Source organism: Chanodichthys erythropterus, chromosome 14 (genome assembly GCF_024489055.1).
Source record: "Chanodichthys erythropterus isolate Z2021 chromosome 14, ASM2448905v1, whole genome shotgun sequence".
NCBI classification, from domain to species: Eukaryota; Metazoa; Chordata; class Actinopteri; order Cypriniformes; family Xenocyprididae; genus Chanodichthys; species Chanodichthys erythropterus.
In genome coordinates, this window is record NC_090234.1 from 29791951 (window position 1) to 29805039 (window position 13089).

Below are 13089 nucleotides of genomic sequence, written 5' to 3' on the forward strand. Positions count from 1 at the left end.
TATAAGTGTGTAAAATAAAAATTTCATTCCCCTTATGTTTGTTTCATTTAGATTTTTGGTCAATATAAATAAAAATAAAATATTTAAATATTTAAATTCAAGGTGTCAATTCAATATTTAATTCAATATTTAAATTCTTACATTATTGTGTAGGCAGTTGTGCAGCGAAAATTATCCCGCATGACTGCATAGCATCCTTACTTGCAAGTCTAGTAAGAATGAACCTGTTAAAGCGGATCTTTTAAGCGCACCTGAATCATCGTCATGAGACCTCTGATAAATAGCATTAAGGAAGCCTGTCTTGTCCATTTACTTTCAGGCCTTGTGGTGCAGTCTGAATGATGTGGTCAGTTTGCAGGAAATGTGGAGTGATGAAGCTTGTGATATGTTTAAGGAACTTGTGGAGCATAAACTTGTCACTGTTGTGGCAAAAAGTAAGTTAACTCTTACACACACAGACATCTGAGATACATCACTGCTTTTAAGCTTAATGTTAAGTTTAAGCTTAACTTTAATGTTAATATTTCTGTAGTTTTAATATGAATTTTCTATAAAAACATTGTGATGGTAGTGTGGTATACTGTACATTTTTGCTTGTCACTCTTGTTTATTTAGAGTCCGACACTAGACCTGTGCCCGTGTGTCTGTATGAGATCGGTGACGATTTTCCTGGAGCCAGTATTGGAGACATACTGGTCAAAAATGGCCTTGCTGTTTCCAGTAAACAGTAAGTCGTAAAAAGACCAAAGGAACATCTCGACCATCTTTCTTTGTTTTTCATTCTTTCTTTCCGTCTCTTTTTCTTCTTCCTCTTACTCACTCATTAAAGCTAAACTGTAAAATCCATTCTTTTTCAATGTTCATTTTCTCCTGCTTTATCAGGAACCAGGTTAAAGACACCCAGCCCTTGGAGATGACCGTTTGGGACCCTCCATTTGAAGAGGAAGTTCTGTCTGTTGTGCCGACTCCCCCTCCTGCTTCTGAAGAGCTGAAGCCCAGCCTGAGTCTGCCCACCTGTCTTAAAGACATCAGAGTTCGTGTGACGCATGTCACCTCCCCTGGAAACATCTTTGTGCAGCTACTGCAGTTTGATAGCCAGCTGAAGAGGTGTCTGATTTCCATATTCCATATTCTTCAGTCATCAGATGCATTTGAAGTTGTAACGCTTACATTTTGCTCTCAATGTTTTCAGAATCCACGACACGCTAAAGAGTCTCTTCTCTAAGTCAGAGCCGCAGGAGATTCACTGGGAAGCAGAGATGTTCTGTGCTGCTAATAACACCGGGGTTTGGGAAAGAGGAAAAGTGTGCAGTGTGACCACTAGTGGTGTTGTAGAGGTATTCGTCCACATGCTTTCATAGTTGAATAAAATGGAAAGAGTGGGAATCTGCTGTTTAATTGGAGTGTTGTATGTTTATAGGTTATGCGTTGTGACTTTGGAAATAAAGTGAAGCTCCATGTGGACAATCTCAGACCCCTCCGTCCAGATCTGATTGGATCTTTCTTACTGGAATGTAACCTCAGTGGTGTAAGGTAAATGGACATTTACCAAATTTTACCTTAATGTATTCCCCACATTTGTGCATATAGAGTTGCAGTCATAAGTTTACTTGCACCTTGCAGCAATGTAATAATTTCTAATAGAGTAAATTGTACCTATTTTGGGAATCATGGACAAAATGTATTTAGCTTCTGAAGGGCAGTTAACAAGATCTTCACACAAAATAAGAACAGACAAGGGAACTGCTCAAGACAGACAAGAGACTCTGTTACAAAACAAAACATTTTCATGGATCATTTGGCATATGTAATAAGACAAATAATAGCTTCATTTAACAAAAAAAAGTAAATTTGTATGGTTAATTTATTTTTAATTATTATCTTGTCTTTTTGATTATATACAAACTAAATTATTTTGCAATCCCTCATTTTGTTAACAATATACTATTACTTTGCTGATTCTGCAAGCTTGTAAACTGTAAACTTTATTTACTATTTTACAACTACTATAAACAAGACTAATCCAGTCACATTGCTTTTTATTTTTACATGATGTGAACAAGTTGTTTCTGCACTTTAATCATTTTATCATCTTGATTTCTTTCCTTCCCCTACATGTTTCTCTTCTTCTCTAACTCTCAGGCCAGCTGGCGGTCGCTCCACATGGACAGCCACAGCTTGTGACTTTATCTCTCTCTATTTGACTGGTGCCATGGCTGTAATGAACATAAAGGTGTAGATTCGAATGTACAGAAATTATAAAACTTCTGCAACCATAGAAGTTAACTCTATTCCAGACAATTCCTCTGTACTGATTCTGTGAGTATTTTCCCTCTCAGGAACCAACCACCAGTCCAGTGCTTGTGTCTCTGTTCTGTTCGAACCGGGCCGGTCAAAACGTAAATTTCGCAGATTTCCTTATTAGTGAAGGACTTGCACTAAAGGAGAGAAAGTAAGAAAAATATGTCTTTGCAGGGTATGGTAGTAATTCAATGTCAAGCCCTGCCTATGCTGAAGTAAACTGTATTCCTAGGACTGTTTCCACATCTGAGACGGTCTTTTCAGAGGACAGTGTATTGAGCGAAAAAAGTCCTGAGCCACAGAAAATCGTGAGCCCATCCCAGACTCCGCCCACACCCACCCGTCGTATTAACCCACCAGCAGAGAGAGTGCAGACACGCTCTTACCCCCCTCCAGAGCTGCCTCCCTGTGGACACACAATCATGAGCATCTCGGCCATCTCTGAACAAGGTGTAATTTATGCAATGACACACCAAGCAGGTTTGTGCAGTTTTTATTTGTTGCTAAAACAGTCTCTATCAGCACCTATCTCAGCCTTTAAGATTTTATGTAAATGACTTCTGTTATAATTTGGCCAACCTCTTTGCATGTGAATGGAATAGCAGTACCCCTGTAAAGTTACTGAATACTGAAAAGCCATTTATGTGCTGGGCTGTGCCTAAAATGGCCGCATTTGCAACCAAAAATATAAATTTGCCAGTGATATTTTGATGAGATTGCCCCTGCCAACAATATAAATTTACATAATTTTAAAAATGTGCATGTAATGTAGGGCTGGGTATCGATTCAGATGTCCCAAATTGTTTCGATTTCGATTCACAAGTTCTCGATTCGATTTCAATTCTTGATTCAATTTTATCATTCGATTTTTGATTCAATTAATTCAATAAATTTTCACATACCTCACCAAAAAATAAATATTGTTTTTGTTGTTTTTGACCATGTATACTTGTATACCATGTATGTTGTAATAAATAAGTTTGACAACCAATATTTTAGATAGCAGTGAAATTTAACAACTCTTGATTTCATTTGAGACCACATATAAAGCTACTAATATAAATTTCAAAAACAAGTAAACTGTCATTAATGAAAAACAACAAATAATTAAACTACAAGCAATAGCACAAATAAATAAATACAATAGAACAAAGATACAAATGAAATAATCAGTGCTTTTAAGGTTTTTCAGGTAGGTCTAACAGTAGTTTTCAGGTAAATAAATTGAATGAAGTAATCAAATGTAAAATAACAGGTTAATCCTTATTAAAGTAACAAAAATGTTGAAGTGAAGAGCAGGGAGTGATTTTTTTTTTTTCTTTGTAGTATGTAGTCTTTTGTTGTATGATGAACATTAAAAACAGACAGCTGCAATTATGCGAATATTCGGTTGCTGTCACTTTAAGACTATTGCACGGATACAATAATGATTCACCTAGATACTTGCAAAGGGGGCATTTTGATATAAATTTGTGTGAATTTGTCTGTTTAGGTGCAAGGAAAGGTGAAAGATAATTTTATTACTTGCGCGCTGTCTGAGGCGCGCAGCTCTGAGCTCTTCGGTGTGTGTGTGCCGCTCTCACAAAACTTCTCACACAGTGCGCACAAGTTCTCTTTCACTTGAATGCTTAAATTGGCAAGGCTTGAAAACACGTGCAAATGGTAAACTTTCGTAATCATGCAGCGCTGGCCCGATTGGGGAAACTGACAGTTCCTTCAACTGTCCGGAACGTCTTTCATGCTGAAGGGTGGGCATGCATCTGCCATGTTTAGCAGTAGCACTGAATAATGAGTCCCCGGCTCGCTGTAACATCACACAAGGTAAATAAGAGGATGACATCTAGTGGAGAAGACTAGTAATAAGATTAAAGGTGCCATCGAACGTTCTTTTACAAGATTTTACAATATAAGTCTAAGGTGTCCCCTGAATGTGTCTGTGAAGTTTCAGCTCAAAATACCCCATAGATTTTTTTTTTTTTTATTAATTTTTTTAACTACCTATTTTGGGGCATCATTAAATATGAGCTGATTTATGCTGTGCGGCCCCTTTAAATCTCGTGCTCTCCGCCCACGGAGCTCGCGCTTGCCTTAAACAGTGCCTAAACAAAGTTTACACAGCTAATATAACCCTCAAATGGATCTTTACAAAGTGTTCGTCATGCATGCGTCGGATTATGTATTGTATACTGTTATATTGTTTACATTTGATTCGGAATGAATTTGAGGCTGTGCTTCGTGGCTAACGGCTAATGCTACACTGTTAGAGAGATTTATAAAGAATGAAGTTGTGTTTATGAATTATACAGACTGCAAGTATTTAAAAATGAAAATAGCGACGGCTCTCCTCTCCGTGAATACAGTAAGAAACGATGGGAACTTTAACCACATTTAACAGTACATTAGCAAGATGCTAATGAAACATTTAGAAAGACAATTTACAAAAATCACTAAAAATATCATGATATCATGGATCATGTCAGTTATTATTGCTCCATCTGCCATTTTTCGCTGTTGTTCTTGCTTGCTTACCTAGTCTGATGATTCAGCTGTGCACAGATCCAGACGTTAATACTGGCTGCCCTTGTCTAATGTCTTTCATAATGTTGGGAACATGGGCTGGCATATGCAAATATTAGGGGCGTACACCCCGACTGTTACGTAACAGTCGGTGTTGAGATTCGCCTGTTCTTCAGAGGTCTTTTAAACAAATGAGATTTATATAAGAAGGAGGAAACAATGGAGTTTGAGACTCACTGTATGTCATTTCCATGTACTGAACTCTTGTTATTTAACTATGCCACGGTAAATTTCAGTTCAAGCGGCATGTGAACTGATCAGCTCTTCCTCTTTACTACTAGTTATAGCATAAAATAAACTTGAATGAACATCAGAAGGTATATTAAAAGAAACAGTACAACTTACTGAAATGTATTATGTTTCATTTAATCATGTAATCTGTGTTTCAAATGGGGAAAGACGTCAATAAAACAGCTTGTAAACAATGCCACATACCATTACATTTACCTCAAAAGCCAGTCAATATCTATAAACTTGCACTATATTACATATTCATTATATTTTTACTTAACCTGTTGCCTACATAAGAGAGAAAGGAGCTAAAAATAAAATCCAACACTATTTGAATGATTGCATGTGAAGAGCTGCCTTTCACCATATTTACACCCCAGATATTACTAATGAAGAAAAATAGACTGGATGTGCGCAACATTTATAGGACGCATTGAGTGTAGTTTGGCCTCCTCCTCAATGATGCTGATAATCATGACATAATTATCAATGATGACCATGGTTATGTTTTTAAAAATGGGCATGAAACATTTGTTTACCCATGATATGTCCTTTTACAAATTCCCAGTAGTCATTTTTTCTTTTGTGTTTAGTGTGTGAATTTGATCGCTTACGGGAGCGGCTGCAACAGCACATTAAAACCCTTCCGAGACAGAAAAACTACAACTGGAAAGGAGTTTTGGGCTGTGCTGTCATGGGAACCGACATGTTTTGGTACAGAGGTCAGGTGCAGGAGGTCATCGGAGGACACGTGAAGGTCAGTGTGCTTTTCTGCATTGCGTTACTTCTGTGTGTAAGTGAATTTATTAAAAAATCCCAAATGATCTGATCAAATGTAATTGGCTTAACACCTTGAGTTGTATTGTTTTGTTACCAGTTTGTGATGTAATTGCTACAGGTCCGATATGTGGATCAGGGACTTGTGGAGAGCATCCCGGTTTGTCACGTGTACCCAGTGGTTCTCTGTGAGGATGTGCCACAGCTCTGTGTGCCTTGTCAGATAAATGGAGTCATACCGGTACGTGTGTGGGGTAATTTGAATTTGATTACTTAAAATGTAAACTGGGCAATGTGATCATACTTGCAGTGCATCCTCTAACAGGGATTTCCAAATATTTTTTTTTAACCTAATCTTTTTGACCCAAAATATTTATAAGATTTTAAATTAGTATTTCAATAATTTAACACATTTGGTACATTTATGGTTCTTTGATGGCAATCAGTGGTCACATGACATGCAGGTAAACAAATATTTTTTGTTTTTATATTTTAAAATTATTTATTTTCATTTTACATTTTTTGTGATTTTACTTATTTCATCAACTCATGAGCCCCCAGGGGGTTCACAAAGCCCACAACCCCAGAAAACCCTGATTTAACCTAGTAGCTATGAGATTTCTACATTTATTTTGTGTAAATGTTTCTATGTGAATGATCATATTTCACCCCAAAAACAATCTAAATATTTATTTATATTTATTTTAGAATCATTAAAGTGGTTTTGCAGTCTGACATTTTCATGAGAATTCTCACAATGCAAAAATATAAAAATCCTAGAAGTAGGGTGGCATTCTGATTTATACAAATATTATTTCTTTTTAATGGTTTTGTAAAATATGACCCAGACATTTCTTTCTGAGATTCTTCATTTTATTAGTTAATGTGAAATTCAAAGTAATTCTTTGAATGTGATTAAATAGTAGTAGTTTAACTGTTACAGATCGGGAAGGGATGGCAGTGGGACGCTGTGGTGCTTATGAGGGAGTTGCTACTTGGGCGTTCAGTCAATGTCTACATTATGGTACAGTAAATTTCCATGTACTTATTTACATCTACACCACTTCATGTATCAGCAGAACTGTATTAATCACTAAAAAGTAAAATAATCATGTGTTTACAAGCAGTCAGCTTTCTCCTAGTAAACCTGTGGTTTTGCAGGAACACCCAGAGGATCCACGTGGCTGTGTTACGGTAGAGATAACGGTGGATGGCATGGCACTTAGCAAGATAATGGTGCACCACCAATATGCCACTTTTGACCCTGCCATCAGCAGCCAGGAGGTCTGAATAGTGGAGATTAGCGGGAGCGTGTTTGTTTTGCTTGTGTGAGTTGTAGATATTAATATTGACAGTGTGTTTATGTGCAGGATTATGTGGTTAAGCCTCCTGCTCTTGATTTGGATGACTGGGACATAAACGCAGAGGTAGAAGTTTCATTTCTCTTGACGTCGTACAATTCCTGAAATTCTGGTGAAATTAAGTTCATAGCAATCACATAGTTACCTTGCTAAAATTTCAGCGCTGGTTTAGTAGCAATATGTTGTGTTTTTTTTAGGGATTAGAGGAGCCTCAGCCTGTTTTAGGGGTCTATAAAGAACTCCAGATTTCTAAAGAAAGAAAACATTTCCCCGCCAAGGTCAAGCATATCCGCACACCTAATGAGGTATGTGAGCTGATGGGTCTGTTCAAACCTTCTGTCACATGTTTTATCTGGATTCCTTCATCAGCCATTCATTCATGTGGAAAAAAGCATCTTATGAATTTATCATGTATCAAAAGTTGATGACACACAGGGCAACTTTTTGAGTGATGTTGCTTGGGCACTTTCCCATTGAGAATGGGCAACAAATTTACATCTGTGTACTTTAGATCAAAATTTATTGCCCATTCTCGGTGGGAAAGTGCTCAAGCAACATTGCTCGTCAACATTGCTTGTCAACATTGCTCAAAAAAGTTCCCCTGTGTCATCTAAAGAGTGCAGCACCAGTGATTTCGAAATTTGATGTTTGATTGCAGGTGTTCCTGTGTGTGTTGGACAAGACTCTGGCAAAACTGGAGCAGGAAGAGAGTTTGGAGGAAGCTCTCAAGCGTGTGAATGAGAGTGTGGAAAACCTGAGCCTGCTGACAGACTTCCCCAATGGTGCTTATGTTTGTCAATTTGTTATGGTTTATTTCAATGTGTTCAAAGACTTCCGTGGTACTATGTGTGCATATATGCCTTTTTATATGTTTATTTAAAAAACAAACCATGTTTTTCATTCCTCGCCTGTGGCCCAATACGCTGGGATAGGCTACAGCATCCCTGTGACCCTTTAGAAAACAAGCTGTTCAGAATGGATGTTTTTCATTGTGTGTTTGTGTGCAGAGTGTCCCTGTCTGGCTGAGTACAGTGATGGTAAATATTATCGTGCAAAGCTACTGGGCTTTTCTGAAGTCACTCCCTCTGTCAAGCTCCTTGTGAGACATGTGGATTTTGGCTCGGATGACATTATACCATTACACAAGTAAGGCTGTTGATTGGCATTGTAATACTTTGTGCAGTCCATTTTTTGTAGTTGTATTACATTTAAGGCTCCGTTCTTTTGAATTTGAATCTCCTACTCAAACTTTTTTTAATTAGAGAATCTTGGAGTGGCAATAAATTGAAATAAAAATAATTACAAAAGTTACATTTCAAAATTCCAGAAGTTTAAATAACTCAATTCTTCAGGATTTACACTTTTTATTAACAATGAAATTACATGACTTTTCTAGGGGATTTTTGAACTGATTTAGCATTTTCTACTCTGTAAAATTATTCATTTTAAAAATGCCCATGGCTTTTCAAGTTCTAGATGTGGTTCGGTTGCCTGAAATCTAGAAATGACACTGTAATTTCTTTCTTTCGCTCTTAAAAATGTAAGTTTAGTAAATTTTATAATTTAGTTTTATCTCGTTTTAAATCATTATGTCTGCCTGAGGCCCCCCTAGTGGGTCCTAGCCTCCAGTTGAGAACCACTGCATTAAAAGAACTAATTTATTACAACACTAAAAGCAAATAACACAAAAAACATATATATGTGTTGTCACTGCAGATTGCGGCAGCTCCCCCCATCTCTCCATCATTTCCCCTGTGCAGCTGTTTACGTCAAGTTAGCAGGCTTCAAACCGGCAAACGTGTCCTCAGAGATGGAGCGGATACCTTATCGGCCTGAGTGGAGTATGAAAGCCATGCTGGAGATGATCGACCTGTTGAACGGAGAGCTCACTGCAGTGGTCACTGTACGCCTCATTCGTAGTTGCAGAAGTCGGCCCCCTTTTACACCTGGCATAACTTGCATTTTTGGAGATCGTATCATGATCTGATTGCTCTTGATCGAGTTTAAATGTTGGAGTTGATCACATTCATTGACTGTGTAAATGGAAAGCTTAAAGGGATAGTTCACCCAAAAATGAAAATTCTGTCATTTACTCACCCTCAAGTTGTTCCAAACCTGTATGAGTTTCTTTAAAATATCTTTTGTGTTCAACAGAAGAAAGAATGTTGGTAACCAGACAGTTGATGGTAGCCATTGCCTTCAATAGTATATATATATATATATATTTTTTCACACTATGGAAGTCAATGGCTTCCGTCAACTGTTTGGTTACCAACATTCTTCAAAACATCTTCTTTTGTGTACAGCAGAACAAATAAATTCATATAGGTTTGGAACAACTTGAGGTTGAGTAAATGACAAAATTTTCATTTTTGGGTAAACTATTTAAGTTGAATTTAACAAGACATTTTAATGCAACTGTATTCACAAAGATGTAAAGGGGACTAAATTGTCATAAAACATTTAGTAACAAAACTAAAACTCACCACTGTTTTCTGTCTATTCAAAGCAGTTGCATGAAAAATGTGTGTAAATCTATCCAAATGTATGATTTCAGGCAACCGAACCACAGCTGACTGTGTTGCTATATAATGCAGATGGAACACTTGTCCACAGACGTCTGGTGGAAAAAGGCCTTGCTGATTATGAATAACTCTTAGAAAGGTAAGTGTGAGAGTAAATAAATCAAAGTAGTGTTGCACGATATACCGGTACTAGAAAGGTATCGCGATACCCTGCTTTTAAAAACGGTACGGTTCTTCATTTCATTAGTACCGGTACTTTGAGTGCCAGCTGTATTTCCTAATGTGCGACAGCAGGGAGCAGTGTGTGTGCAGCGCGCTGCTTCTGAGGCACATCGAGTGCGTGTTTATTCCTGTCAACTGCGCAACGGCAGATGCACAAAGCAAAATATGGCATTGTTTTGCTTGCATTGCCGACAGTCAGGGCAAGCCCACGGACACCACAAAGCCCGTCTGCAAAGTATGTTACAAAATAACGCAAGCGAAGGGAGCATCCAACTTGGCAAAGCATCTTGCCGACAAACATCCCGATTTGTACAGAGAATTTAAAGAGCGACAGGTTAGTGAATGTGATACGTTACCAGCGTCATGTTTATGGTCTCAAAAATTAAATGAGTGTTATTTATATTACTCATGCAAGCAGACATCCGCAAAGAGGTGTATTATTGAGTCTAATAAGTGATATCATTATTATTATTTATGCTTTAATAACATTGCTCTAATTATTTACAGTAATCAATATTCTCACTGTCAAAACACTTACATGCAGGGCTTGACAACAGCCACTCCCACTAGCCACTTTGGCGGATTGAATATATTTTAAGTTTACAGCCAAATGGTCGTCATAGCACAAAATTACAATCCAATCACACAATTCGTTATTTACGTGCAGTTAGTGAAGGAGGGATAGGTGGAATTGCGCTGAATGACACACAACAGAAGCGCGCTCTCGCGTGCGCTCTCTCTGTCTGTCGCGCACGCGCAATCAGTTTTCCTCGCGCCTGAATAGTCAAATACATGTGCACACAGATGTCTAAATGTCCATCATGTGGAGTATCTCGCGTGAATACAGTCGGTTATGACGGGCCCCCTCTACCCGCGGGCCCTGGGGCTTCAGCCCCACATAGCCCTTATGTTAATCCGGCCCTGGTTATGGCTTAAGTGGACGTAAACAGGTGAGTAATAACTGGATATTTGTCAGTTACGTCCATGCATTCAGCAGCCCAATTAAATAGGCCTGTCCATCATTAATGTTAATCAAACAACAAAAGCTGTTAAATATGTTAAATAAATGTAGTGTATCTGAAAAAAGATTATTTTTAATTTACTATTGTTTTTGTAATTTGCTTCTTTGTTATTTTATATAGCCTAACACAAATAACTTGTTCTCATACTAGCTCATGCTCGTATTGTCCACCTCTTTCTCACCTGTACATACCAGCTGATATACAATGTAATCTTGATTTGCGTGGTCAGTCTGCATTTAAAAGTTTGAAAGTGTTTTAAATCTTCTAAATCAAGTAAAATGACTCAAAGTAATTTAAGCATAAGAAAGTCAACTTTAATCACATAAAGTGTAATTTACCAACATCAAAATTGTGGCCAATAAAAATGCTGAGTGACTAGTTACTTTGGAAAACCACTAGCCACAGTTCTGTCATATGTTATTTATTTACTTTTCCTACTGTTTTAGGTTTTTGCCATAGTATCATTTAAGTATCGGTATTGTGATACTGAAGTTGGCTATCGTATCGAAGTCAAAATTTTGGTATCGTGACAACACTAAATCAAAGGGGAAAAAAATAATCATTTGTCTGAACTTTTGTGTGTCATGTTTTGTTTTCATTTTCTATAGGTTGTGGCAGTGATGCTGTAGATCATCAGCTTTCGTAGAAGCTTTTGAAATGGCAAAACTTATGTTGGTGTAGTTTTCATTTTATGTTAAAGCACTTTCGGTTTTATGCTACTTTATTTGTGCAATTGTGTTAACATAAATGGCCAGTTTTATGTTTGTGCAATTACGCATAATTTTATGTTAAATATTTTTATTATTCAAGTTTAAGGCTGCTTCAAAGTAGCAGAAAGATTTTGTTGATGTTTTAGGTCTCTGTATGTTCAGCAGAGCTGAAGTAAAACTCTTATTGACTCTTATTGACTAATTGTGATTTATTTGCACTAAATCATAACTGACCATTTTTGCAGATTGTTAATCCTTGCATATCATTTATGGTCAATAAATGACTAAATTGACCAATTGATACACTTTTATCTTCAGACCACTACCAGAAGCGCCCTGAGAAACCTTTTCACATTGCATTATCTTAAATCATTGTCCTTTAAAAGGTACGCTACGCAACTTTTTCTTTCTTTCAAAATTAACAAAATTTAAATGAGTAAATACATCAATCCTTTTTCCAAAATGTGTTTTTTGGGCCTTAATGTTTTATGAGCAGCAGGATAATCATATTTATGCACAACCAAAACAATGTTCTTCCACAAAATGCATGATTTTTTTTTTTTTTTTTTTTCCCACTAGTGGGCCAAAAGGTAAAGTGTACCTTAAACTTATAAACCAAATATGCCCATATTCTTTGAGGAATTGCATAGAATGATACTAGTCTGGTAAACAGTACCAGTACAGTACAGTACAGTTTGACTAATTTCTTTATCCTCTTGGTCATGGGGAATTATTTAAAACTTTCTAGCTGATTTTATCATAGAATTATCTAATATTATACAGCAGTGGGCAAAAGTATTAAGTGACACACATAGTTTCGCAGTTCGCTGCTTCTTTTACTGTGTTGTTGATTCCCATTGTTTCTAGATTAATGTGCAGAGTGATCAGATGCATAGCTTTGCTTTATAGGCCAAAATGAACTGACCAAAACCAAAATTTATTTATTTTTTGTGGCCCTGACACAATGACCAGCTAACATAATTTCTATAATCATTATCAGCATATGGGAAAGTGTGAACGAGAACTAGTCAGGAGAAATCACTTTCATTCTAATTGGATAAGAGCAGACTAATTGCTATAAAAGCAAGAAGTGCTTCCAATCATTGTGTTCTTGTATAAATAATGGTTATACCTAAAAAGGTGAGTAGCCATCACTTTGCAACGAAAGGGCCTCATTGCAAAGAAATTGCTGCAAAGAATATTGCACCTGAAAGAACCATTTATTGGATCATCGAGAACTTCCAAAGAAATAGGTTTGACTGCAGTAAAGGATTCAGGTCTCAGTAGTGTCCAGCATGTGCCAGGACAGTCTCCTCCTAAGAAGTCAACTACAGAATCATGTCACCACCAGTGCAGAACTTGG

The 13089-nt window shown here is 37.1% G+C and overlaps 1 protein-coding gene across 4 annotated transcripts in view; it reads left to right on the forward strand.

Moving 5' to 3' along the window:
• Positions 1–11931, forward strand: part of rnf17 (ring finger protein 17) — a 47243-nt gene extending 35312 nt beyond the window's left edge. For all 4 annotated transcript variants that reach the window (XM_067408546.1, XM_067408550.1, XM_067408549.1 and 1 more), the window contains 19 exons: positions 320–434; positions 616–727; positions 883–1107; positions 1193–1337; positions 1421–1533; positions 2143–2233; positions 2340–2452; positions 2534–2781; positions 5703–5866; positions 6008–6127; positions 6830–6910; positions 7048–7170; positions 7257–7313; positions 7445–7552; positions 7906–8029; positions 8255–8393; positions 8964–9150; positions 9805–9911; positions 11625–11931. In XM_067408546.1, the coding sequence (XP_067264647.1) occupies positions 320–434; positions 616–727; positions 883–1107; positions 1193–1337; positions 1421–1533; positions 2143–2233; positions 2340–2452; positions 2534–2781; positions 5703–5866; positions 6008–6127; positions 6830–6910; positions 7048–7170; positions 7257–7313; positions 7445–7552; positions 7906–8029; positions 8255–8393; positions 8964–9150; positions 9805–9900 (2361 nt within the window). In that variant the 3' untranslated portion in view covers positions 9901–9911; positions 11625–11931. The remainder of the gene's footprint in view (positions 1–319; positions 435–615; positions 728–882; positions 1108–1192; positions 1338–1420; positions 1534–2142; positions 2234–2339; positions 2453–2533; positions 2782–5702; positions 5867–6007; positions 6128–6829; positions 6911–7047; positions 7171–7256; positions 7314–7444; positions 7553–7905; positions 8030–8254; positions 8394–8963; positions 9151–9804; positions 9912–11624) is intronic.
• Positions 11932–13089: the final 1158 nt, after the last annotated feature.